Raw genomic sequence first — 27,047 nt, forward strand, 5'->3', positions numbered from 1 at the left:
GTCTCCAGGACGGGAAGACTCCACAAGCTCCCTAGGCAGCCTATTCCAGTGCTCTGCCACTCTCAGTGTAAAGTTCGTCCTCAGGCTGAGGTGGAATCTCTTGTGTTGTAGTTTATGGCTATTATTCCTCGTACTACTGACGGGCACTAGTGAAAAGAGCCTGCCACCATCCTCTTGGCACCCGCTTTTGAGATATTTATATGCATTGATGAGGTCCCCTCTCAGTATTCTCTTCTCTGGATTACAGAAGCCCAGCTCCCGCCGTCTCTCTTCGTACGGGAGATGCTCCCGATGCCAAATCACCGTTGTGGTCTCCACTGACCCTCTCCGGCAGCTCCTTGGCCCCCGTGCACTGCGCAGCACAGAACGGGCTCCAGTAGTGCAGGTATACAGCACAGATGTGTCCGTGCAAAGCCCACGGCGTGTCTGTGAAGCGCCTTCCCAAAGTACCTCTGCGGGATTCTGTGGGACCTTCGCGCCCCCCACAGCCCCGCCGCCCCCCGCGCTGCTTTTCCCAGGCGCCCCCTAGCGGCCTGCTACGACCGCACGGCGCCCTCGAGCGGCGGCGTAGTCCCGCCCCCAGCCGCGCGGGGTGTGGCTCTGATTGGTTGCGACTGGGTGGCCCCGCCCCCTGCGCAGGGCCGGCCCTGGCGGCGGGGCCCGGCTGTCATGGAAGTGCCGGACGGAGCGCGGGGAGCGGTGGCGGGCGCGTCCCTCTGAGGGCGGCGGCTGCGGCGGCGGGAGACGGTGCGGAGCACCCTGGGAAGGTAAAGCGCGGCCTGGCGAGCCTTTCTGGCCGGCTCCGAGCACGGCGGCCGCGGGGCTTGGGTCCCGTGAGGGAAAGGAGGGAGGGGGATGGGGCAGCCGGGCTCAGGGCGCAGCGGGTCCGGTCGTGCGGCGAGCGGAGCGCTCGCGCTCTCCCCGCCGCCCGGGGCTTGGCCGTTGCCTTCCCTGCCCGGCTGCCCTGGAGGTGCGTGTCTGCGGGTCTTCGGCGGAAGCCGGGGGCTCTATACCTGGGATATGCCCCGAAATGAGTCGGGGGTGCAGCTCATGGAGAAATGAGGAAGAAGAGGATCGTTCTGTGTCTGGTATGGTTAACGCGCTGATAGATCAGCCCCCTCCTTCCCGTAGCTTTCTTCAGGGGCCACCGCGCGGCCCGGGAGAGTCCCGAGGAATGCCGCTGGACACCGGCGCGTCTCAACAGCGACTTGTTTGGGTGTAGCTGTGGGGAAATACAATGCGGTTGCTTGTTTGCGAAGTAGGAGGTGAAAACATCGAGAATTCTCCTTTTGCAGATTTGTGATAAGCATAACCTGCGCTTCGTCGGGACCCTGTTCGAAGTCTCCATGTTGTCCTATCTGTATGAAACTGATCTGACAAGAAGCTGGGGACATTCTGTTTGGGCTAAGCAGTTCCAATAAACCCTTGGCTGAAAAAGTCAGGTGCGTATCCGTCAGAAAGCAGAGAGGTACAGACTAAATGGATCTAAAGACAGCAGTCTTCAACGCAGCTCGTGATGGCAAGCTGCGGCTCCTTTCCAGGCTACTGGCGAGCAAAACAAGGGAAGAAGTGGCTCAGCTGATGTCAGAAAAAACCAATGGTGCCACACCGCTTCTGATGGCAGCCCGCTACGGTCACCTCGACATGGTGGAATACTTGTTGGACCATTGCTCTGCCTCGATAGAGGTTGGTGGCTCGGTGAATTTCGATGGTGAGACTATTGAGGGGGCTCCGCCGTTGTGGGCAGCGTCAGCCGCTGGCCACTTGAAGGTTGTTCAGTGTCTCTTGGATCATGGTGCATCTGTCAACAACACAACGCTGACAAATTCAACGCCGCTTAGAGCAGCCTGCTTTGATGGTCACCTGGAAATAGTCAAATACCTTGTGGAGCACAAAGCAGACCTGGAAGTATCAAATCGTCACGGGCATACGTGCTTGATGATCTCATGTTACAAAGGCCACAAAGAAATTGCTCAGTATTTGCTTGAAAAAGGAGCTGATGTGAACAGAAAAAGTGTTAAAGGTAAGTTAGTTTTTTCACTTTCATTGTGGTAAATAGAGGTCCAGTTACTCATTTACGTCTTTAGGAGTCTGACATCCAAAAAAATATTCTTCTGTTCTCAAAAAACGTAAGATATAAAGTGTTATAGCTATGTTTTTATGTTTTCTCTTTAATTTACTCCTTTTTAACATAGATTATAAAATTTTGCTTTAAACTGATACATTTTAATCTTAAATCCCTAATTCTTAAAAGACTTAGTCATATGAAATGTCACATTTATGCATGTGTTAAAAGTTTATAAACTTGCTGATAACCACTCTGTGTAGTAGGTTGATCTAGCAACGTGCTCAAATACCTGAGCTTGTATTCTTGGTTTTCGTACTATTTCTTAACAAATCAAGTATGCTGTACATAAAACAAATCTGTGCCAGTAAGAGTGGTCTAAGGAAATACACATAAAGGGGAAAAATTACTTTCTGCGTTGGAAAATGAATAACCACTTTGCTATTCACCCACTCCCTCCAGGTTACTGGGTAATTTTTTACCTTTTCCAATGTTAGTAAACAAAAATATATATTAAAGAAATGAAGATGCAGGTGACTGTGATCTCAACAGAAGGCCTTCCAGTGGCTCACAGATCTCAAACCCATTTTACAGTTGCTCTGGTGTTACTATGGAAAGTGAAGACTTCTGGCTTTTTTTCCTGTGATCACAATTAGTTGGATATCCAAATTTTTTATTATGTATCAGACTTGTATTTCGTTGTGATATTAGCCTGAAAAGCACACCAGTTATTGCAAGTTACAGTTAATTTTTTATCTCACTGAGCCAGGATTATGTTTCAGCAGGTTTTTGGGTTTTTAATAAATATCAATATAAAGATAAAAACTAATCTGCTAGCAGTTCTTTTTGTAACATAACACTTCTACTGCCTTTTCCAGGCTAATTACATTCGTAACTATATACCGTACCTTCCAGTTATTTGTGTTAAAATATTCTTTGTGTCTAGATTGTTGTATGATGCTGGCAAATGCCAAATGCGAGAGTAATCTTTAGAAAAGCTGCTTGGTTAAATATGCCTTTTTTCAGAAAATCATGCAAATATGTGGGTTTAGCGTAAAGAAAGCTAAACTACAGATTTGTCATGGAGGTGGGCAGAACAAAATAGATCTTCCTTTGTAAGGGTTTGAGGTTGCTTATGAATCATCATGGACTTGTGGTAGGATAAAGATGTCATTTTTCTAAATAACGTTCTGGGAATAGCAAGCTAAATATAAAGTGTGTAAGCAGCTGAAAACTTGGGGTTTACTTTTAAACCTGTCCTTTTATATGACAGGTGTGAACCAAGCAATGCTGTTAAATATTTAATTTAATTGGGAAAAAGATGTAATTTTGCAGCTCTTTTTCTCCCTCATTTTGTGTTGGTGGGGTAGGCTTTACCTTACTCATCCTTTTTATTCACTTTATTAGTGAATTAGTAGTATTTGTTGTTGTTTAACTGTCTGAGGATTTTCTCAGTGCTGTCAGTTATTATCTTAATTCCTTTCTACTTCCTTTAGTTTCTGTGTGACTTGCATCTAGGCACACGAGCAAAGGTTCTTCAGGTAGATAAATGATCCTTAATTAAAGAAGATGGATTGAATATGGTTCACCTCAGTAAAACTCATTTTATACTTCAGACTGTCATGTGTGCAACTGAACATGTGTACATAATCGCTATCTGTTGGTGATGTGTGGAAATCCCCTCTGGTAGGGCAGGAGCATACTTTTTGGTATCTTAAGTCTGATCTCTGAAGTTACTAAATAAGCAGTGGTGAGGTCAAGCAAGAATGTACTATAAACCCTGAAAGTCACCTGTGAAAAGGCAGAAGAACTGAGGAAGATTGGTAGCTGTAAGTATTGTAACAATGGTCAGCAGGTAACCTCCCCCTCAGGTTTTTGGGGTTTGTTTTTTGGTAGTTTTTCTTTTTTCTTTTTTCTTTTTTCTTTTTTCTTTTTTCTTTTTTCTTTTTTCTTTTTTCTTTTTTCTTTTTTCTTTTTTCTTTTTTCTTTTTTCTTTTTTCTTTTTTCTTCTTTTTTCTGAAATGCTGTTGATATTAAAATTAATCCAACAGGATTAATTCTAAACTGTCACGCTCCCCCTCAAAAGAGTGTTGTGTGTTACTTTCAGTTTCTACTCCTCCCTGCTATGTCCTAGATAGTGTGTCCTGTGTTTGTAGCAGGAAGATAACAGAGCACCTGAGTGTTCTGCTCCTGAGTAGTGAGTTCTTCTTAGATAGGCCCCTTCCTGGGCCATGTATAGAGAAGCATATTGTTCCATGAAAGATGCAAAAAACCCCTGTTGCATTTAAAATTGCAGTGCTCCTTATAAGAGTAGAACTATGTAACTTCAGTCGAGTTGCTGTTGTGGGAGATTACTATAGATCCTTTTTCAGATATTATTCTTAGAGCTTGTGTGAGGGTGGGGGCAAAATTACTTGAACTATGTCTCGTGGTTTTCCACTGGATTTTCATATTGTAAAATAGAACTTAAAACCCATTTTAAACCTCATGAATGGATAGATATGAAAGTGTTTCAAAATGTTGACAGTTCCAGGGAAAAATCTGAATACTTTGATAGGAAAAAATAGGTACATTCACATGCATTTAGATGTATGAAAGAATAAGTAAAAATGTGTGGTGAAATCTTGCTTCTAAAACGCTGAATGCCACAGCTGTGTTTTCAACTATGGAAATTCAGAATTCAGAGGTTCTTGAAAAAGTTACGAAAGTACAGAAGTACAGCCAGGAAATTAAGATGTTCATAGATTTCAGAGCATGTCAGTAAGATGCTACACTGAAGTGAATGAAGTGAAGTGTAGGTCGGGCAGTGTGGCAGGGTAGATGGTGCTGAAGAAGGATGTTTGTGTAGATGGGTCCTCAACTATGAAAGATGGCCAATGATTCTGAATTTAGAGTACAAGCCTTTGGTGGTATTTGTTTCTACTGTTTTGCAGATCTGAACTTTCCCACAGTTTCCGTGAACTTCTGTGTAGGACTTAGGCCACAGAACTGTAAGCAAAGGATTTAAAAAAATAGTTTACATGAACAGTGTAAGTGATGGGGACAAACTGTAGGTGGGGTAAGAAGGGTGGATGGGGTTTATAATTTTGTAATTGTGGAAAATAGCAAAGATATCTGTAGTGAGGAAGCAGCCTAAGCAATACTTCACAAAGTGACTTAATTTACCACTGTCTCTGATTCATGACTTTCTCCAGTGTAATGTTGTCATGGTTTAACGTGAGCCAGCAGCCAAGCTTCAGGCACCTGCTTGCTCACTTCCCCGCCAGTGAGACCAGGGAGAGAATACCTGTGGGTTGAGATACAATTTAATAAGGAAAACAAAGCAGTGCACACAAGCAAAGCAAAATAGAAAATTCACTGCTCCCCACGGACAGGCAGATGTTCAGCCATCTCCAGGAGAGCAAGGCCCCATCATGTGTACTGCTTACTTGGATAGACAAATGCTGTGACTCCAAACATTCCTCCCTTCCTCTTTCTTCCCCCCAGCTTTATGTACTGACCATGATGATGTTGCATGGTCTGGAATATCCCTTTGGCCAGTTGGAGTCACGTGTCCCAGCTATGACTCCTTCCAACCTCCCATGCACTCCCAACTTCCTCAGCAGCATGGAAGTACAAACAGCAGAAAAGGCCTTGGCTCTATGTAAGTCCAGCTCAACAATAACAAAAACATCTCTATATTATCAGCCCTGTGTTCAGCACAAATCCAAAATACAGTGCCATACCACCCACTGTGAAGAAAATTAACTCTACCCCGGCTGAAATCAGCAGAACAACTCCTCGTTTAAGAAGCTCCAAGTTAAAAATGAAGTTTAATGAATTTCACTTGTAGTTAATGTTCTCTCAAATGGCAAATTGTTATATGGTTCCTAAAAGCAGGAAGAGTGTAGATAATGTTAGAGTAGCAGAAACACATTTTTTTTTCAAAAGGTGGAATCCTAGAACTAAAACAACAAATTAAGCACAGTTTTGTCTCTCTTCCAAATGAGGAGCATGTTCTGTGTTAGATGCATGCCGTTTTCTGTTCTGCTGCATTATGAAGCCTGCCAGTGATTTGTTATTAGAGTGGTGCTACCTTTTTATCACCTTCAGAGCAGACCATTGCATTCTCAAATGCAGTGTTTCCCTGATGTGTTTCTGTGCACAGTCTTCATTTGGTGATGTGTCAGCAGGGAGATGCTTATTCTCTTAATACAAGTGTCAGTCATTTTAGGGATTCCAGATTACAGATTTGAGCTCTTTGGGCTGTCTTTGATTTTTTTATTTAAGGTACAATATTTCATGTAAGTTCTCCAATAGAACTGTTTTTCCTTCAGATTGATTGTAAAGAAATCATATGCTTCTGCTTCAATTCCAGACGGGACAATTAAGATCTTGCATTTTTAAAATTTGCAGTGCACATTTTAATAGTTTGTGTTATACTTTATTCTCCTCTGTCAGATTTGCAGAAGGGAAGGGGAAAAAATCAATTTTTGCAGCAATTATTAAGTTAGATTATAGATAAAGTATGCATGTGCTGGTAGCCGGGATGGGCCTAATGCAAGGGAATTGTAACCTTTTTTTCAAAATATGGCTTGAAAGGCTGGTGTTTTACCTAAACGTAGCTGGTAAGTCCATTGCTTAGTGGCTTGGTATGCGATCTCTCTCTTCAAAGTGCTTTCTGGGGTTTTGTTAGCGGTTTTCACCAGCTCTGCCTGCCTTCAGTAGTTAACAGACTCATCAGCAAGCCTCAAGACTGGTTTTTCTCCTCTGGAGTGTTAGAAAATCAAAATTTCTTTGTAAGAAATGCTGGACTAGGTATTCTCTTAGTTGTCACTTGAGATGAGCACCGGAGTGTTTGATTGCATTTAAAAAAAAGGAATACTGTGATTCTTAAATTCCACTGGCACAGTATTTGATAGTTTTGTAAAATAACATGGTAAACAAGGTTTGTTGACTTTGTTTCCTCATTTTGGGAAGTATAGAAGCATACAAACCTCTGTCTTTATGGGTATTGCATTAAGGGCTAGTGCTATTTCAGTATTCTTGTTTATAAGGGTACTGGAAGGTGTAGCACTCAAACCTGCTGGTTAAGGAAAAAATCTTTTACAGGCACGGCAGACTCAGAAGTAGAGGAATTATAGAGAGTCATGCTCTTTGCTTTATGACAAGTGTGGTCTAGTATGTGTTAAAAATAATTAATTTTCTTGTGCGGTAAACATTAAGGAGTCTTGACAGGTTTGTTTTCTTCTGAGGGGGTTTGTCTTCTCTGGTTGCCAAGGTTCACAGAATCATTGAGGGGGCAGGGAGAGAGTAAAGCCCCCCAAAACAAAGGACCTTGGGTTTTATTTCTTCTTGGTTGTTTTGCTTGGTGGTGTTGCTGCTTTTTTTATTATTGTTTTTTAATTTTTATTTTTAATTCTCTCTGTGAATAAACATTCACTTTAAAAATGTCCTGTGTCTTTTTTTTGGGGGGGGGAGGCAGGAGCGGATGTTTACTTTTTTCTCTCCTTTTTTGGTAGGTATTACATGGTTCAGGGCACTGAAACTTGTAGATATTTTGTATGTGACCATGTGTGGAAACTGAATTTCAGGAGGAAAGTCTGTAAGTTAAATAAGGAAGATTAAGATAGAGTTTAAGTTTAATTCTAACGAAAAGTTTTTGTTGAAATTAAATGATTAACAGCATGCTATTATTCATTTAATAATTAGTAATCGTGATAATATAAGTTCTCATGAAGTACTTCAGTGAGCAAGACAGCAGTTATTCCTTTACAGCACATGGAAATTAGATTAAAATAAACTGTTGATATTAGCAGTTCTTTGCATTTTTTAGTTAGTTTCTTGAGGGAAAGACATTTAGCTTTTATTTACTATGCATACTAAGCATTAGGATGTATAACAGTTTTCTTGTGCACTGTCTATGTTTGTATCTATCTGGCAATACTTTTAAATCAGTAAAGACTCTTGGAAGACTGAATTACTTCAAGTGCTGTGATAGCAAAAGAAATGAATGTTGCGTCAAAAAATTGACTTTATAAAAGTGATCAATTCATTTGTAAGGCTGCAAAAATACATACAGGCGGTTAATTTTACACATTGATCAGTCATTTATATTAAATCCTTTTTTTTCTTTTGTTTTTAATGATCTTGGATAGAAAATCAGATTGGTGTTAAGTTTTAATATAAGTTTTACAACATGGGAATTTGATAAAGCATTTTGGAAGTACTAGGAAGTGGATGCACTTAATTGGTTGCAAATCAAGTCAAATCATTTTCTGTGTCATGGCTTCATTTTCTTTCATTCCCTTGTCACAAGCTATCAGTGTATTTTGGGAATTACTTGCTTCTGATGTAGAAAGGCCTGCCCTCCTTGTGAATTTGAATACCCACCCCCACTCCAGTAAACTTTTCGGTAACACTGGGTAGTTAGTTCTGTGATACATTAAGTGTTTCTGAAATGTTCATAACTACTTTCAAAGAAGTCCTGTTAACAGAAGAGTAAAATGTGAAGATACAATGCCAACTACCCATGCCTTTTTCCGTATATTTGCAAGATTTGGAAGGACTGAAGTTGCGGTTTTTCTGTTTCTTTTTACTATTTTTAATAAGAGGAAGTTATTAGGTAATGTGAATATTAAAGTTTTTTACAGATGGAAGCAGTTTTTAAGCAGTATTAGCAATACAATATAGTGACACTCAATATTTAGCAGAGCAGGACTTCCAGAACCATCTGCAGTCCAGTTTTTTGTCTGTGCAAAGAGCCTTTCATGTTATGGTAACACTAGCTATGTTTGATATGGGATTCAATTCCTGCAGGCCATTTACAATTTAAAATTGATCTAAAAAATTAAATGAAACCTACTTTGAAATAATAATTCCCACCTTTAAAAAATTAATTTGACCAACACCATCATATGGGTCTCTTGGAAAATTGCTTGTCAAAGAGAATGACTTTCAAATTACTTTTGCTTTTTTTTGCCTTTTCCCTTCTTAATACAACAATAGTAATAATGTTGTTTTTTAGTTTCTTACTGAATAGATAATGTTACAAAAATTGAATTAACTGCTGAATTGTGTTCAGCCACTATTTATCACTGTAGACAATATAATCACTATAGTGGCACTATAGACAATGTAATGTTTTGAAATGGATGAGTTAATTCTCAGAATAGTGGTTGATTTGCTGTATTTATTTGAACTGTTCACTTCCTGGTCAATTTGTGACCAATGTGTAGCCTTTGATTTACATATTAAGGCAGCTCCCGTGTTTTCTTTCAAATTCTTCCTCTAATTTAACAGTTGTTACTTGCTAGGTGTAGATGGCTGGAGTGTTATTTCTAAAGGTTGGGGGTTGTGTTGGGGTTTTTTTTTAAGTTGGCAACTCTCAACTATCTGTCTACTGCTAGGCATTTTTCCATGGAAACTTGTGTTTCTTGTGATGTATTCTTCCCACTGCTGTATCTGTACAATCCAATCAATCTTCATTGAGGTGCAGCCACTAAAAATTAGTAGTGGTGGTCTCACATTATTAGTTTACACATGGCATAATTTAAATTGTGGTTATTTTAATTCTAAGGGCTACTGTAGTATAAATAACTGGAAAATGATACTACTTCTGATAGGCTGTTTAAACTGAAATCATTAATTTTAATATCAATAAACCTAAATTGTTTCAAATTTAGGGCATCCAGTTGAAAAGAGCAGTGAAATTCCTTGGAGTCTTAAGCACATTTCCACATGTTCTACATAGCTGCATTATAAATTAATGGCGTACAGACTGCTGGATTGAGATTACTTGGACAATGGCCAAGCTTATTTTATGTGGATTTTTTTCAGTCATAGTGTGTATGCCTCAAGATTGATAAAAGAGTATCAAAAGCAGCATTATGTGGTGGTGGATCTGCAGTATGTAATATGTGTAGCTGACACTGTTGCAGTTGTCAAAGCTAGCAAAATATATATTAGTAGTTGTGAAACAATAGTAATAACTTTGATGTTACTGATACCTTTTGGCTTATTTGCCTTTAATATGCTTTTGTATTACTATTTTTTAAATATATTAAAAGTATTTACTTGAAGTTAAAGCTGCCAGTTGCAGAGCTCTGCGGTGGAGGATAGCGTGTGGAGTTGAGTACACTCTGAAAAAGCTGTGTTAGCTGCTGGCTCAGCCAACACCCATGTGCATCTGGTTTTGCCTTTATCAATAAATGCAGAACTGAAGATGTTCTGAGGGAACAGCCATTCTTTAGTTCTGGATTGACTGCTGTAGTCTCATTTTAACTAGACTTTCAGTAGCATAGCAAGAAGAGTAAAGTGTGCATGTATTGGTAAGTTTGTATATAGGTCTGCATTTGACATCTTCTCTTAGGAATGTCAAGGTCTTGACCTTTCTCAGTTGCTGTATTGACAGTTTTCTGGTCTGTGATATCAGATAAAGACAGAGACGATGATTGACAAGCTATGTATGCCAAATTTGCCAATTTTCAATCCACCTAAATTTGCTTAAATCTCTAGTCCTGTAATTGGAAGTTTTGTTAGTCTCAGTAGAGATTGTAGTATGGCCAGACCTATAACTCAGGTATTGCTATTAGTGTTAAAAGTTGCCTGAGGCATTAGAAAGGTGAAAAATCGCTTCTCTTTGTATGAACTAGATTTAGCTTTATGAATCTTGATCTATTGGGTAGTTTCATGTGCCACTTCGTGTTGGGATGTCTTCCTCAGTTTACTTTTTAGTAAACATTTCAGGAAAAGCAGATTTTGAAAGTTAAGTTCACTGTCAATAAATTAAGCACTCTAGTGTATATTATGGGGTTTTTTTCTTAAAATGTTTTAATTTTGCACTTAAAATTTAGGGGACAAAGTATGTTTGTAACTCTGGTATAATTGCGAAAACCTGAGTCATAAGCTTTAGCAAATAACTTTTTCCTCATCTTTTGCCTGAATTTGATTAGTGTGTCAGCTAAATTTTGGCAAATGCTGGGCCTGGCTTGAGACTCAGTTTGTTATGGATAACTTAGCTTTTCTGTTATTGATATTTTTCTAGTTGCTGGAATTGAGACCGTCGAAGAGGCTTTAAAATGTGCTGTGAGTTCTTTTTCAGATGGTTCACAAAACAGTTTGAGGAGGAAGCTGGAGTTCAATCTACATGTGAAGCTTTGATAACTGAAAGATAAGGAGAGAAGGAGTAGGAGTGGATGTTTGGGGTAGTAGTGAGGAAACCATGGCAAAATACCCAGTGCCCATTTGAAAATATTAATTTAAATCTTGAAATCTCTATGTCCTTCCTTTTTCTACATACCAAAACATGCAAAGCATTAGACAAACATTTTGTGTCTCGGCTTGACAGAAGATCAAAAAATGCTGCTGTGTGATAATCTGCTGATATAAAACACAGAATGGAGGTCTGCATTGTGGACCTAAAGTGTCTGGATCTGCTGCTGAATGATAGTATTAAATTTAGAGGGGATTGTGGTTTGACCAGACAGTTCTGAATTTTGCTTTCCTGTTTTTTTTTTTTCTTTTCTTTGACTTTATTTACTTTTACTGTGCCTTGTTAGAAAGCAGGTAAGTGTGTTTTGAAGTCACCTATGTAAAAGTTACAAGGTGTCAAAATTATTTTTGCATTAAGTTCCTACACTAAGTTCTTTGAATTGAATTGGAAATGGGACGTATTTACTATTTCTGAAATGTTTTTAATAAATACAGAATATTGATTATTACAGACTTAAATATGTATAAATTTCACGTTTTGCTTTGGAATTTGCCGTATTTAAGCCAGTGTAAGCTATACATTTCTGGCAGAAAGAATGTAGTAGTGGAAAGACTTCACTTTTAGTTTTATTTCTATATAGTATTAGGCTTTTAAAGCAGATCTCAGGCATGCTTTTGACTAGAGTTTCATGAATGAAATACTTTAGCATAAAGAGTGAAGTGTGCATTCTAGATATCAGAGTCTGGAAAAAAGTTGAAGTGTGTGAAGATAAATAGGAGCTGTAGACTGGATAAATACACTCTTATCCCTCAGATGACCTGAAGATTTTTAGTGCTTTCTTTCCTAATCCACAGTAGTTTACTTAGAGACTAGAAGTACAGCAGCAAGGCCCACTGTGTATCACTGTCTTGTTGGCATTTAAAACATAAGCCTACCAAAAATAGAAATAAGGAAGTTTCCTGAAACTGTCTTAACTTTTAAAAGCCAAACTTATTACTAGGAATGGGCAGACAATCATTAGAATAGGAAGTGTCCTTTGTGCGTGTGGAAACTTGCTAGCGGTGTAGCAGAAGCTGTTGACCTGATAAGCAGTTAACTGAATTTGCCAGGCTAACAATACATGAAATCTTATTCAGGTTGTGAGGTAGATATTAACGTGAACTTTGTTAATTAATTTTGTGAGAAGCTGATAAGCTTCTCTGCCTGAGTCTGTAATATGTATAATATATTATAAGGGAAAGGGTAGATGTAAATTGTGTGGTTTTAAAGGCAGTCAACCACATTAGAGACTTAGTTACATTAGGAGGGGGCCTGGAGAGTTTGTCTCTGTTTTTTCCTTCTGCTCCAGTGAAGTACTCTTAAGTTAAGCAAAACTGCCCATATAGTTGCAGCCAAATAGTTAGATATTTATCCAATACTTGCTTTCTAATTTTCTGCGAGTATTTTCAAACAGCTGGCACTAGTGCTTACTAGAAACTTGCCCACGTGGTATCAGAACGAGAATGACATTAAATATAAAAGATTATGTAATATCATGCTAATGGAAAATAATCTGCATGTAATCAAAAGTTGTTTATAACATAGATGTCTGAATATTATATGTTGAAGACATTCTTTTCCTTCTTGTCTTTGGGAATCCTAACAAGAAGAGCAGAGGGGTTAAGGCGGGACTTAGGATAAAGGCCTAAGAAAGTATTAAGAATAGGTTGTCTAAGGTTTTTACATTCCCTTGACAAAATATCCGACTCCTTTAGAAAATACCAGCAGTCTCAAGGGTCCCAACTGAGATGAAGGGTCTGTAGTGATGTTTTCCACTGAGTAAAGTCATTTCTTCAAAACCTGAAAATCAAAAGAGTTGGCAGGTGAAGAGAGGAAGAACTGTAGTGTAGGTGAAAACAAAGACAATATTGGCTTAGCCCGGCTTTAATTTTCATACAGATTCCACTATTTTTTGATAATTGCTGGAGATTGAGAAGATGGGAAAGTTAACAAGGGAAGTGGAAAAATTGAAGCAACATGGAGGTAGCCATCTTAAGTTTTTGTTTCATACTTGAAAGATAAAAAATGCCTTATAGAATAAATTTTTCCAATTGGATTATGGAATATGAACAGTGATCATCTAGTCCAACTGCCTGACCAATTTTTTAGCTAAATTGAATCAATTAGTGAGGACATTTACCAAAGACGCCTGAAACGCTGGCAGGCTTGGGGAATCAATGACCTCTAAAAAAAGCTTCCTCAGTGTTTGAAGCAAAGAAGTTTCCTCATGTGAAGTCTAAATGTCGCCTAGCACAGTTTTGAGCCATTCCCATGTGTCCTGTCACTGGATACCAAGAGACCTCCCTCTCTGCTTCTCCTCAAGGAGCTGCGGAGAGCACCATAATAATCTTTCAGCATCCATTTCTGCAAACTTGACCTATCCAGAGTCCTTAGTAGCTCCTCACAGGACATTCCTTCTAGCCCTGTCACCAGCTTGGTTGCTGTCTTCTGGGTGCATCTGAAGACTTTCACATCCTTCTTAAATTGTGCAGCCCAGAACCACTCACAGCGCTCTGGGGAAGGCAGTGCCAGTGCTGAGAACAGCAGGATAATTGCCTCCGTGGGCTGGCTGGTTGTACTGTGTTTGATGCAGCTCTTGGTGGGGTTTGCCCTGGTGGCTCACACTGAGCCTGCTGTCCACCAGCACCCTTGGGTCGCTTTCTGCAGGGCTGCTCCCAGCCGCTCCTAATTCATATTTGTGCCAGGGGTTACTCAATGCCAGGGGCAGTGTCCAGTGTCTGTTCTTGCTCAGTTTCATGCCCTTGATGATTGTTCAATGCACCAACCTATGTAGAACCTTCTGGAAGTCCTCTTGTCCTGTGAGAGTCAACGGCACCTCCCAGTTTGGACTCATCATCAGGCTCTCTAATGGGGCATTCAACTCCTGCATCCAGGTCACTGACAAATACATTGAACAGCCCTGGCCCTAGAACTGAGCCCTGAGGAACACCTCTGGTGACTTGTCCCCAGCCACTGGTAGCGCCATTCACTGCAATCCTTTGAGCTCTGTCCTTCAGACAGTTCTACACTCAGTGCACCTTGACCCTACTCATCCCACAGTTGGATAACTTGTACAGAAGGTTGTTGTAGGGGATAATATAAAAGACAAAAAAGGCAAAACTCATTAAAAGGCACAAATCTTACATCCACTGTCTTTCCTTCATCTGTTGGATGGGTGACCTTATTTCTAGAAGGATATCAAATTAGTTGAAACAGGACTTTTCCCTTGTCAACCCAAGTTCATGGTACCAAATGATTGCATTTTTCTTTTTAATGCCTTACAGTAAGTAGCATTCAGTATAATCTTCTCCACAATTTTTCTGAGTGTTGAGGTGAGACTAGCAGGTCTGTCGGACTCTGGGTAATCCCTCTTTCCCTCTTCTATAACATGAAATAATATTGGTTAGCTTTTCTTCAGTGGGGACCTCCCCAGACTCCCAAGACATTTAGTAGCTGATGGAGAAGGGTATTACCATAGCAAGCATCAGCTTTTTCAGTACTCAGGTAAATCCCATCAGGTCCCATGGACTTGTGAACTGCTTCTCAGCTAGTGCCTGAGAAGTGTCTAAACAAATAGGAAGTCACTATTCCTGAAGTCATTCCCTAAATCTGGGGACTGGGCAGATGATATTTTATCTGTATTATTAAAGACTGAGGCAAAGGAAAGCATTTAGTGTCTCCACGCTTCTTCACCCTTAGTAGTCAGATGACTATCTTCAGTAAGTATCAGTGGTATTTTCTTTAGACCTTCTCTTGCTACTAGTGTACTTTAAAACCCTTCTTGTTGTCTGACACAGTACTGGTCAGTTTCAACTCTATTTGAGCTTTGGCCTTTTGCATCTTGTCCCTTGCATATATGAACCACAGCTCTGTTAAATTCCTTCAAAGCCTGACCTTGTTTCCAGACAGCAATTTCTTTTTCCTCCTGAGCTCCAAGAGGAGTTTTCTGTCCAATCAAACAGGTCTCCTGTCCTGTTTGCTTGACTTTTGATACCACAGAATTGCTGACTCCTGTGCTTTTATGTAGTGAAGAATTCTATTTTAATTCTGGTTTGGGAGTTTTTCTTAAATCTGTTTAATTTTTTCAGATAATAGTATCAAACATTTTGATTTTCATAACTGCATAGCAGCCTTGCTGTCATAGTACATAAAAGGGGAAACAAAAACCTATTTTAAAACCATTAATATTGGAAGGGGGGGGTAACTATTTTTTTAATTTTTGGCATGGTGAGATTTGGACTGTAATTTGATGCAATTTGTGTTATTGTGTTTGTTGTCTTGCAGGAAATACAGCACTGCATGACTGTGCAGAATCTGGAAGTTTGGAGATCATGAAGATGCTTCTCAAGTATTGTGCTAAAATGGAAAAGGATGGTTATGGAATGACTCCCCTTTTGTCAGCCAGTGTGACTGGCCACACAAATATCGTGGACTTTCTGACCCAGCATGTACAGACTAGTAAGGCTGAGCGCATAAATGCCCTGGAACTCCTAGGAGCAACGTTTGTGGACAAAAAGAGAGATCTGCTTGGTGCTTTGAAATACTGGAAGAGAGCTATGGAAATGAGATACAGTGATAGGACTAATATCCTGAGCAAACCTGTGCCACAAACGCTTATTATGGCTTATGATTATGCTAAAGAGGTAAACAGCTCAGAAGAGCTAGAAAATCTTATTGCAGACCCAGATGAAATGAGAATGCAAGCATTATTAATTAGAGAACGTATTCTTGGCCCTTCTCACCCAGACACATCCTACTATATTCGATACAGAGGTGCTGTGTATGCAGACTCCGGAAACTTCAAGCGTTGCATCAATTTATGGAAGTATGCTTTGGACATGCAGCAGAGCAATCTTGATCCGCTCAGTCCTATGACAGCCAGCAGTTTGCTATCATTTGCTGAACTTTTCTCCTTCATGCTTCAGGATAGGGCAAAAGGCCTGCTAGGCACTACTGTCACTTTTGATGATCTAATGGGTATACTGTGCAAAAGCGTTCTTGAAATAGAACGGGCCATGAAACAAACCCAGTGTCTTCCTGATCCAATACACCTGAACAAAGCCCTTTCCATCATTTTACATTTAATTTGCTTGTTGGAGAAAGTACCTTGTAGCTCAGAACAGGAACATTTTAAGAAACAAACTATTTACAAGTTTCTTAAGCTTCAGCCTAGAGGAAAAAATAATTTCAGTCCACTTCACCTTGCTGTTGACAATAATACTACATGTGTCGGTCGCTACCCAGTTTGTAAATTCCCCTCTCTACAAGTTACTGCTATCCTGGTGGAATGTGGTGCTGATGTAAATGTCAGAGACTCAGATAACAACAGTCCATTACACATTGCTGCACTGAACAACCATCCAGACATCATGAATCTTCTTATCAAGTCAGGTTCACATTTCGATGCCACAAACTCATGTAAACAAACAGCTAGTGATTTGCTGGATGAGAAGGAAATAGCAAAGAATTTAATCCAGCCCATAAATCATACTACTTTGCAGTGTCTTGCTGCTCGTGTAATAGTGAGTCATAATATATCCTTTGCAGGGCATATCCCTGAAAAACTAGAGAACTTTGTTTTGCTCCATAGATGATAGTGTGGCGTTCCAGAGTACTGTTTTTGAAGCACGACATGGTGATATTTTCCTTGAGCGCTGTTGTGATACACCAGCGTTCCCTTAGCTTGCTCAGTTTTGCTCTCATTGGCTAGTGTTCTTAGCATCAAATCTGCAGAGTTGGTTACCCAGTATTTAATATGAATATGCCATATAATATATTTTGTGGATTATTTAGAAATGTGATGCCATATTTCAACTTCTTAAATTGTCTGCCAAAGGCTTGTCTTTTCTGGTCTGAATTGCCTGTTGGGTGTTTGGGACTGAGTTGAGTATTTTCCACTGATGTCTTTTTACTATAACTGTTATGTGGATTTTATACAGTTGGAAGGTCATCTTTTTTTTTGTTTTGCTTGAGTGTTTCTACTCTTACTGTCTTCTTTTTCTATGGACTCATTGCTAAACTCTGCAAGTTGTATGGACTTGTTAACATTTGCAACTACCATAAGTGCTTTTATCTTCTCTATGCACTGGCTTAAACATGACTGTTGTGTGTGAGCATATTTCTATGCAGCACTTGGCCAATTTCAACATAAATGCCAATCTTGTTTTGCAGTTTGTTTAGAGCTCTCTTGAGAATGCTGTCTTCATAGCATGATGAATTTTGGAGTTATTTATCATCTCTCCAAACTTGGGTTTGACTTTTTTTGACTGCTGTAACTGAGGTTGCTTTCATTTTGATCCTCTGGAAATGTTTCCTAAACTGGGGAGAAGAAAATCTTGCTTTTTCTGATTGTAGTCCACTTGAACCTTAAATCTGAAAATTGTTCTGTTGCATTGTGCAGCTGGGAGACGAGTCCTCATGATGTACAACTGACACCTTCCTCTCTGCACTAACGTCTTGCTTGTGCTGGTTTTGTGACTAGATGTGGAGTTTGCTCAAAGTTTAACCTCAAACCTTAATGATACACTTCTATGAGAATAGATCAAGTATATGCTCTGCTTTAAAATCTGCAAATCAGCTTTAGCTGCAAAAGAAAACTAAAGCATGATGGCATGATGTTTATCCAGTCCAGATCTAGACATCATATAGTATAGTAAGTGGCTGTCTGCCAGGATATTGAAAGTTCTATAGCAGTGTCCTTTTTTCTTCATTTAAAATATCTTTATAAATACTTGCATGGATTTTTCATCTCTACTATGTCAGTTGTACTTAACTAAAGCAGAAGTTCTGTTGTGTATATAGCTCCTACTAAAGTACCTATTTTTTATAATATTTGCACAACAGCTTAGCTTTTGCAACAGAAAGGGCTCTTTTGACTTGATAAGAAGTCTATAAATGAAGATCATAAAATGTGAGTGCGATTCAGGTAATTAATATAATTCAGCACTTTACTGTTGATTAATAGTAGGATTTATAATGGCACATTAGCCCTACAAATGTCTTAAAGTAAAATTAATTTCTGTTGGATAGGATACAGTTTACTTGCAAATTTAGTCGTCTAGCATATTGGGTATTTTTGATTTAATGTTTCATCTCAGTCATGGGCAGTAAGTGTACCCATGGAGTTCTTGTTCCAGAAATCCAGCAACTTGTTTTATGCCTTTGTCAGAGATAAGACACATTTAGAATCCAAATTGCTTAGGTTAGGAGGGTCTTTTTAATACTTCAATTTTAAAGTTGATGTTAGAACATTTTTGTCATTTGTGATTGAACTTGAGGAAGAACTTGTCTTGGGAGCATGTAAGAATAGCCGTTCCTTGTTTTTGTTCTGTTTTGGCATTCCTGCCAGTATATGGCAGCATACAGGTGCCTACTAGCTTAGCCATTTTTGCAAAAATTATGGGGATGTTTTTAAGCAAAGATATATTGAAAGCAGTGCTGTTTGTGTATTGTCACTACCGGAGTTGCTGTTTTGAAGCAATTTTCACCGTTTTGTCCCTTGCCACGTCTATGTTATATGCTGTTACGAGAATCATAGAATCATTTAGGTTGGAAAAGATCTTTAAGATCATTGAGGCCAACACTTGACCCAGCACTGCCAAGTCCAGCACTAAACCATGTCCTTAAGTGCCACATCTACATGTCTTTCAAATACCTCCAGCCATGGTGACTGAACTGCTTCCTTTGGGGAGTCTGTTACATTGTGTAACCACTCTTTCCATGAAGAAGTTTTTCCTTATATCCAATCTGTATCTCCCCTAATTTAATTTCAGGCCACTTCTCCTTGTTGTATCACTTGTCACTCAGAAGAGGCCAACCCCCACCCTGCCACAACCTCCTTTCAAGTAATTGTAGAGAGTCGTAAGTTCTCCATTGAACCTCCTTTTCTCCAGACTGAACAACCCTAGCTCCCTTCACTGCTTCCCATCAGACTTGTGCTCCAAACCCTTCTCCAGCTCCACTGCCCTTCCCTGGACACACTGCAGCACCTCAGTATCTTCCGTGTAGCGAGGGACCCAGACCCGAACACAGCACTTGAGGTGTGGCTTCGGTAGTGCCCAGTACAGGGGGACAGTGGCTGCCCGTATCCTGCTGGCCACACTATTGCTGATACAGGCCTGGATGCAGGTTTCTGTTGCATCGCACAAGACTAGACTCTAGTCAATTGACTGAATTGTTGTGATTTGTAATGCTTAGGACACATGCCACTCAGCTTTTCATTTGTGAGGATGTGTGGTTTGGTTTTTGAATTTATACATTTTAATGCATTTCTGCTGCTCTGTAAGTGGGGATAATTAGCAAATCATACCATGTTAGAAATACATTTTACATCAAGTCATAAAAATAATTATTTTTGTATAGGTCACAGAGAAAAGGATTTTTAGAGTTTTTTACTTTGTAATCTGTTCTGCTCTTTGGTGGTTTTAGTTTAAATTTCTGTGTTTATAACTGACAATTGCCCTGTTTAAAATTAGTTGGACATTATTTGTTGGTTGTTCAGCCTGAGGAAGAGAAGGCTACAGAGAGACCTTATAGGACCTTCCAGTACCTGAAAGGGGCTACAAAAGACCTGGAGAGGAACTTTTTACAAAGTCATGGGGTGAAAGGACAAGGGGAAATGGCTTTAGACTGAAAAGGGTGAGATATAGCTTAGATATAAGGAAGAAATTGTTTACTGTGAGTATGGTGAGGCACTGGCACAGGTTGTCCAGAGGAGTTGTGAATGCACCATCCCTGGAAGTGTTCAAGGCCAGGCTGGATGGGGCTCTGGTCTGGGGGAAGGTGTCTCTGCACATGGCAGAGAGGTTGGAACTAGGTGATCTTTTAAGTCCCTTCCAACCCAAATCATTCTAAGATTTGTGTTCACTAGTCCAGAAATATAGTGTAAAAGTTGTTAATTGTTAGCAATTTTTTAAATGGAAAGCATTCCCAAAAGTGAAAGCGTATCACTATTAGTTCTCTGTAAATCTAGTGAATATTGCTGCAAGAAAGGCTTGTGTTAGCTGCTCTTTAGAAACAAACCAGGCTATTAGTACGTGCTGATTATGGTGCAAATTTCTGTCTAAATATCTACTAATGTGCATCAGTCTGAAGGATTTATCACCTCCATGCTGAATTTAATTTTTCATGGTGATGAAGCTCGCTGCTGAAGAGAATACTTGTCTTGCCAGTATTAACTTGGACTTAAGTGTCCTGGCAGATGAGTTCATGCATTTATGGCCACTTTGCGTTCAGACCTGTGTGTTTACACTACTCTGTTTTATTTATCTTAATTTTAATTTTGTAGTATTTTTAACTCCGTCTTTTACCATTTTTCTCTTACCTTCCTATTTTGCCTTTTTTTTTTTTTTTCTGATGAAACATACTGTTTCTGAGCTACTGACACAGAAAAATGCAGAAAACACTGGAAAAATAATTATATGCCCTGCAGGGATGAAACAGGTTTTAAATTGATTAAACAGCTTACAGGTATCACTCCCCTAGAGACAAAGGAACTGATACCTCCTTGCCTGTTGAGGCCTCTAAGTTACATTTTTTGGGGATAGGAATAAATGCATAAAGCAGCTTTTCTTCTCATAGTTGTGGGTTTCAACTAAAGTACTTCAACAAGGAAGATGAAAATATTCTCATAAAAAAATCTAAAATTATCTTCCTATTTTTGTATCACTGAGGCTGGTAACAATATTCCAGCTGTCTGCAGTGTCTCTGTTCTGTTTGTTAAGTGCAGTGTAAAGACACTTTCTGAAATGCAAGGCAACAGTGTAGTTAGTTTTCCATATATACTTCACAACACTCTCTGGATAGGAAATAGTCTCATGTATTTTCTAAGTCCACAAAGAGCTGTCTTTTAACAACTGTTTTGCAACTGGTTAAAATTAGCCTCTTTCTATTTTTACAAACACTACTTTAAAGAAAGTGATGCAGTGCTATAAAAATATCCTTAAAGGAGGATTTGTAATTAGATAAAAACCTTTTGAGGAAAAGTGTACCTCTCCTTAGTTTTGTATCAGTTTCAAGGTGACAGTGGCAGGGTATGGCTGCTCTTGAAATAGCTTCCTCAAGCTTTGAAATATAGAGTGAAATGACTGTTATACTCTAAAAAGTTGAGAAGCATGAAAAAGTAGACTAAACACTAATTTTACCTTCTGTGACTGCAATGATGCCAACTGGTATTTAATGTTTCAAAGTAATTTTGGTAATTTTGATGAGAGGCATACTAGACTGCTCATATTTCTTGGCTTTGAGTGTAAAAGTAACTGTTGAGCCCTCAGTGAGGGCAGAGCAAAAAGCTGTTGTTGGTTTGGTTTTCAATAATGTTGTATTTGTATTCCATTCTATTGCAAAGACTTCCTATGCAGGGCTAGCTCCGTGTGTGGAAATATTGCAGTTTCCTTTTTACGTGAAGTAACTTAGCTTTAACAGTAATGTAAAAAAGGAATAACAAGCATATTTCTCTGCTCCTACTCTCTTTAGGCTCCAAATGCAGATTACATTAAAAATATGTTTTGGAGAACACCTGTCCGAGTGTATATATCTGTTTTCTCTTGGGTATTACTGGTTGGTAAGCTACTTTTCCTGTTGAGTAGCTAAATGTGAATGCTGCAGCTTTGACCTTCCTGTCATTAAGAATTGTACCTTAAGTAAAAGGTCATGTTTCATGCTCTTTCATTCTGTGAAACTGTGGCCTGGCAAAGCCTTTAAGTTTCAGTGGTGGGTAAAGAAAAGGCTTAAACTGGATGATAGAGGAGAAATTATTTTCCCACTTTCTAGTAATTAGTCATACTGTTAACTAGGGGTAAACAGAGTACTTTCAGTTTGTAACATAAAAGTAGATAGCAATACCTTGTAAGAAGTAAGCAGTAGTTTCAAGAAAGCTGGACAAATTAATTTTCTTCTTCAAGCTTTTGAAGGACCTTCCATATTGCATGAACCTTCCATATTGCATATTGATTGAAAAATAGAGGAATAGAACATTTCAAGGGTGAGAGAAGCAGAAGATCCTTGTTAGAGACAGCTAAAGAATTGAAGACTTTGAAGAACATTACCACTGTAATTTCAAAATACCTTTGTAGTTAGGCACAGTAGTCACAGTCCTATCCTATAAGGAAATGTACATTTCGGAGAGATGGAACTTCATATTAGGCATCATCAATAACAATAGGATCAAAAAAGGTGAGGTTCGGGATGAGGAAAACCGCTCCAGAACTTAGCAGTAGGATAATTGTCACACAGATGGCTTTAGTGAATTGAATGTAAGTGCTCTTAATTAGGAAAGGGAAAAACTGGAAAGGATCAGTTATATCGTTATTCATCTTTCTGCAGCTGCAGATGATGAATGATGTCTGCTGTTACCTAAGGTGTGTAACCATCCAAAAATGCTTCTTGGCAGTAGCAAGTGCTGGCTGGTACTTGAAGACCAAAACTCATCATACAAAGTAGTGCAGGATTAGGGAAAAAAAGAGACCTAGTGGGAGGTGTGTTGATCTGGCAAAGGCAATAATTTTGTTTGTTTTGCACATAATATCCAGAGGGCCAAATGCCATCCACAGTGAATAGCTGAAGACCCTTCTCCTCCACTCCAAAGTCTTACCTTTGGTTGATCTCCAGCATTCAGAAAAATTGAGAAGAGGCTATACTCAGAAGATACGGACAACACTGTTGAGTTACACACACCGGGGAAAAAAATAATTGCTTTCTGATTCATCTAAGTGTCTGTCAGAAGCCAGTGAGTGTGAGGCAATGTAAATTATGAAAATGGCAACCACATCTCCCATCAGATCATAAGACATGATCATGAGACATGATCTGGGTTCCTCTCTGACATTCAAAGGGTTGCTTCTTTCATATCTCCTGAAGATTTATCATGTCGTAAGTTCCTTAGAAGGGTTATTTGGAATTCCCATCTATCAATAAATAGAAACGTAATTCCCATTTGAAATGCATGTTTTCCTAGCTTTGTATGTGTGATCTTATCATAGTTTTAACACTTGTCCTTCAGAGAGAGTTCTCTCTCAGTCTTCATGTGGTTAGGCTAAATCAACCAACCAAAAGAACTCCCAAGCTGTAAGAATGAGCAAAAACTAGAATAATCTAGAGTTGAGTAATCTGACAGAATGATTCAGTTTTCCTTTTTCCCCTCTCTCAATTGTATACTACCAAAAAAATCCCAGGATCCACTGGTTTCTAAACACTTTTTTGCTGCTGAACCTGCAATTTAAATTGCCAATTCGTTCCTTTTTCCAATAGGAGGAGTTTTTTTATACAGTAAACAATTGATTGTTTTCTCTCCAGTTTCTGTAGCTTGTATTGTCCTCTTCTTATATTTTAGGTGCCTGGATGTTGCTTGTTCCGTTCATACACAGGATTATCCTAACTGAAATGTAAGACAAAACATTCAGTGAATGAGCCAGACTTGGATTATTTTTTGTTTCTATCCCATAGTTTCAAAATAGTGAACTTACCTTTTTCTCCTTTCTTTTTGCCTGTGTGGCTACCAGCGTTTTATTGTCTAGTCTGTGCTTTTTATTGGCTAGCCTGTAAAATGAGGTCCTCCTAGGATGACTGTGCTCTTTCTGGTATTCTGGCTAAGGAAAGCACATCTCCCACTTTATCATGCTTTGTTTTCCCATAATACACAAAGTGGAAACTTCAGGGAGTTAAAAAACAAAAGCAACAAGCAAAAAATACGAAAAAGAAAACTCAACAAAAACCCAATCAAAAAAAAAAACCCCAAAAAACCACACCAAACAATCAAAAACAACAAACAAAAAATTGCCAACAAACCCTCAAAATTAAACCAGAAAACAGGATCTCCTGTAAAGTAACTAAGTATGCTGTGTGAGGCAGATGCCCTGTGAGTCGCTATGAGGAGTGTGGATGTTACTTCCAGTCCCACATTGTGGTAACCTCAGGGCCAGACAGCAGATAGTTGTGTGAGAAGGCTGGTCCATGCAGGCTGCACCCACCCCAGCACTGCTGTTCAGATCAGGGATGTGCTTTTCTAAGGAGTCTCTCCATTGTCCGTCCTTTGCTTGTTTGGGCTTGTGTCACTGAATTGTCTTAATGCACAGCCGGTGTTACTTTTAGCTGCACCTGAGCTTAAGGAAGTGTTCCAAAAGCTTACTGGACTAATGGCTGTCCGGTTCATGGGAGCAGATTAAAAGTTGTTCTGAGATAACCATCACTTTATCTTCTCCCATTCCTCCTCTACTCCCATGGAGTGTCACAAACTTTCGATCCTTGGCATCAACTCCTCCATTCTACAGATATCCTTTCCTAGCACAAGTGTAACCATAGTTTTCAGTTTCTCTTCTGATGTTAAACATTAGTTGACACATACACTGGCTTGTTTTTCCTCTTGCTTGTAGGTGGTTGCCATCTATAGTGCATAACATCCCATAACCCATGTTCTGCTTTGACCTGGGTCATGAAAATAAGATAATGTAGTTGATTGCAAAAGGTGGATCTACCACATCGTTAACTGCTGGAAAATGAGTCAGATGTGCCACATGCAGTGCTGATACTTCCTCCTGACAGCATGACTGAACTTAGTACAAAGTGCTGTTGATGTGTTGTAAAGAAATGTTTGCTTCATTATACAAAGGCAGAAACTAAGGCACGGACTCAGTGACCTCTTAAAATGACTACAGGAAGTATGGACTGTTTCAAGAAACAGGGTTCAGATCATCTGGCTCCAGGGACTTTAATTTTGAGACTTTGCTCCAGGTAGGTTTGGCATCGGTAATTTCATAAATGAAGACCCTGCTATGAAACAAATCAAAACCACCAAGAATTTCTTAGGGAAATCAGGCTAATGTTATTGCACAGTTCTAATGTATGTGTCTATCCTTCCTCTCCCTAATTTTTCACTATGTTAGGCCAGTTTAATAAACTCAACAGAAATAGAGCAGCCTATGTGTGTCTGTAACTTCCCTGAGAACACCTGAGTGAGCAGATGGCAGAGTCCATACTAACAGTTCCCACTGAAGAAGAGGATTTGGCAGGAGCTTGACTCTTATTAGGCATGAGGGAATCCACACAGGAATTAAAATACTTAGGACCATCAAAAAGTCTTTGATCACAGCCTAGGCTTTATTAGAGATCAGCAGATGTGGTCCTTGTTCAGGATGTGCTATACTTGCATTACATCATATGCAGTCAGTGCACCAGTTCATCAAGGTGGTAGCATCTGAGCATCAGATTATCCTGGTTTTTATAGTCTAATCTCCCTCATTAGGCACTTAGTGTCCTGAGTTTGCTGTAATGGCACAGAAGGTAAATGAAAATTGGCCAATCTGCACAAAAATGAGAAACTCTAGGACCTTCTATGGCTGTATATTGACTATATTAGTATACATGTCAAAATGGTCTGAAGTTAATTCTGTTAGTTATTATTGTGTGCTAAGCAAGTTAGGGAAAACCATGACTCCCAGTTCATCTATAAGAGTTCTGACCTTGTTTGAACCATGATTTCTATTGACCTTAGTACAAGTAATGAGCAAGACCAGACTCTGTAATCATTCTTTCAGAATCCTTCATGTCAATTCTCAAGTCTGGAAACACTTGTATTAAAGAGCTAAAAGTGACGTGAAATCTCGAAGAGGAAACATGTATCTGGTGAAGAACTTTCTGTGGAACAACAGATCTGGCACTTCTGCGCAATAATGTCTACTCTCCACTGAGCTTCCAGTTTTTCTTGAGATCTCTGCTTCTATTCATGCCTTCACTTTATTTTCTAGCTCTCATGAATTCTTTGTGCAGCAGTGTTTCTCCAGCTGTGATGCCTTGCCCTCATGCCCCTCTGAAAGCTGCAATGCACGGTGACTGCCCTTGCCCTGGGCTGCTACTGAGAGCCAGCTGCTGAACCTTCTCTGATAGTGATGCCTGGGAAAGTCCAGTGCAGGTGATATGCAATGACAGCTATTTAAAAATAAAAAAAGTAAGATGAAATGTTCAGGTCCATCCTTTGTGACCCTTTCTGAATGTGCCATCATTGCTTATCATCATCATCATCATCATCATCACCATCATCACTCTGTTCTCTGCTGCCTGCCTTTATTGTTCCAAGTTGCTCTGTTGAGCTTCTTACTTCCCACTGTTCCCCTGCTGCCGTTGTGGCTGAGTCAAGCCTGCATTGAAATGGGAACTGCTTGGGGAGATTTGGCACTTGCTATGCCTTGGGCAGCTTGTGCTGTTTCTAGGCTTTGTCAGTTGAGAAGTGGAAAGGCTGGAAGAAGTGCAGGATTCAGCTTGCTTGTCCATTCTTCATCTTCCTGGTGAGGGTGCTTAGCTTCCTGTCATGGTTTCACCTCAGCCAGCAGCCAGAACCCAGGCAGCTGCTCACTCACTCCCTCACCAGCAGGGTAGGGGAGAGAATTGAAGGGTAAAAGCCAGAAAACACTTGGGTTGAGATAAAGACAGATTAATAGGGAAAGCAAAAGCCACACACATAAGCAAAACAAAACAAGAAATTAATTCAGTGCTTCCCATGGGCAGGCAGGTGTTCAGCCATCCCCAGCAGAGCAGGGCCCCATCACATGCAATGGTGACTTGGGATGACAAACAACATTATTCCTAGTGTCCACCCTCTTCCTCCTTGTGCCCAGCTTTATGTACTGGTCATATGGTCTGGAATATCCCTTTGGTCAGTTGGGGTCACCTGTCCCAGCTGTGTCTCTTCCCAACCTCTCATGCACTCCCAACTCCCTCACCAGTGTGAAGTACAAATAATATCTATATTATCAACCCTGT

At 39.7% G+C, this 27,047-nt stretch overlaps 1 protein-coding gene across 1 annotated transcript; it reads left to right on the forward strand.

Annotated features, from left to right (window-relative positions):
• The first annotated feature begins 680 nt into the window (after nt 1–680).
• FEM1C (fem-1 homolog C) lies at nt 681–20,823 on the forward strand. Its single transcript, XM_066181402.1, has 3 exons — nt 681–767; nt 1,296–2,023; nt 15,582–20,823. The coding sequence occupies exons 2-3, from the start codon at nt 1,480–1,482 to the stop codon at nt 16,889–16,891; spliced, it is 1,854 nt and encodes a 617-aa protein (XP_066037499.1). The 5' UTR covers nt 681–767; nt 1,296–1,479; the 3' UTR covers nt 16,892–20,823.
• Nucleotides 20,824–27,047: the final 6,224 nt, after the last annotated feature.

This window comes from Chamaea fasciata, unplaced genomic scaffold (assembly GCF_029207755.1).
Source record: "Chamaea fasciata isolate MVZ Bird 193981 ecotype frontalis unplaced genomic scaffold, bChaFas1.0.hap1 SCAF_4, whole genome shotgun sequence".
In the NCBI taxonomy this organism is placed as follows: domain Eukaryota; kingdom Metazoa; phylum Chordata; class Aves; order Passeriformes; family Sylviidae; genus Chamaea; species Chamaea fasciata.

What these genes read in the sequence shown, in the direction of transcription:
- FEM1C (XM_066181402.1), top strand. Translation starts at nt 1,480, where the DNA reads ATGGATCTAAAGACAGCAGTCTTCAACGCAGCTCGTGATGGCAAGCTG. An exon ending in GAACAGAAAAAGTGTTAAAG is followed by an intron (nt 2,024 to 15,581) that starts GTAAGTTAGTTT and finishes GTTGTCTTGCAG; the next exon opens with GAAATACAGCACTGCATGAC.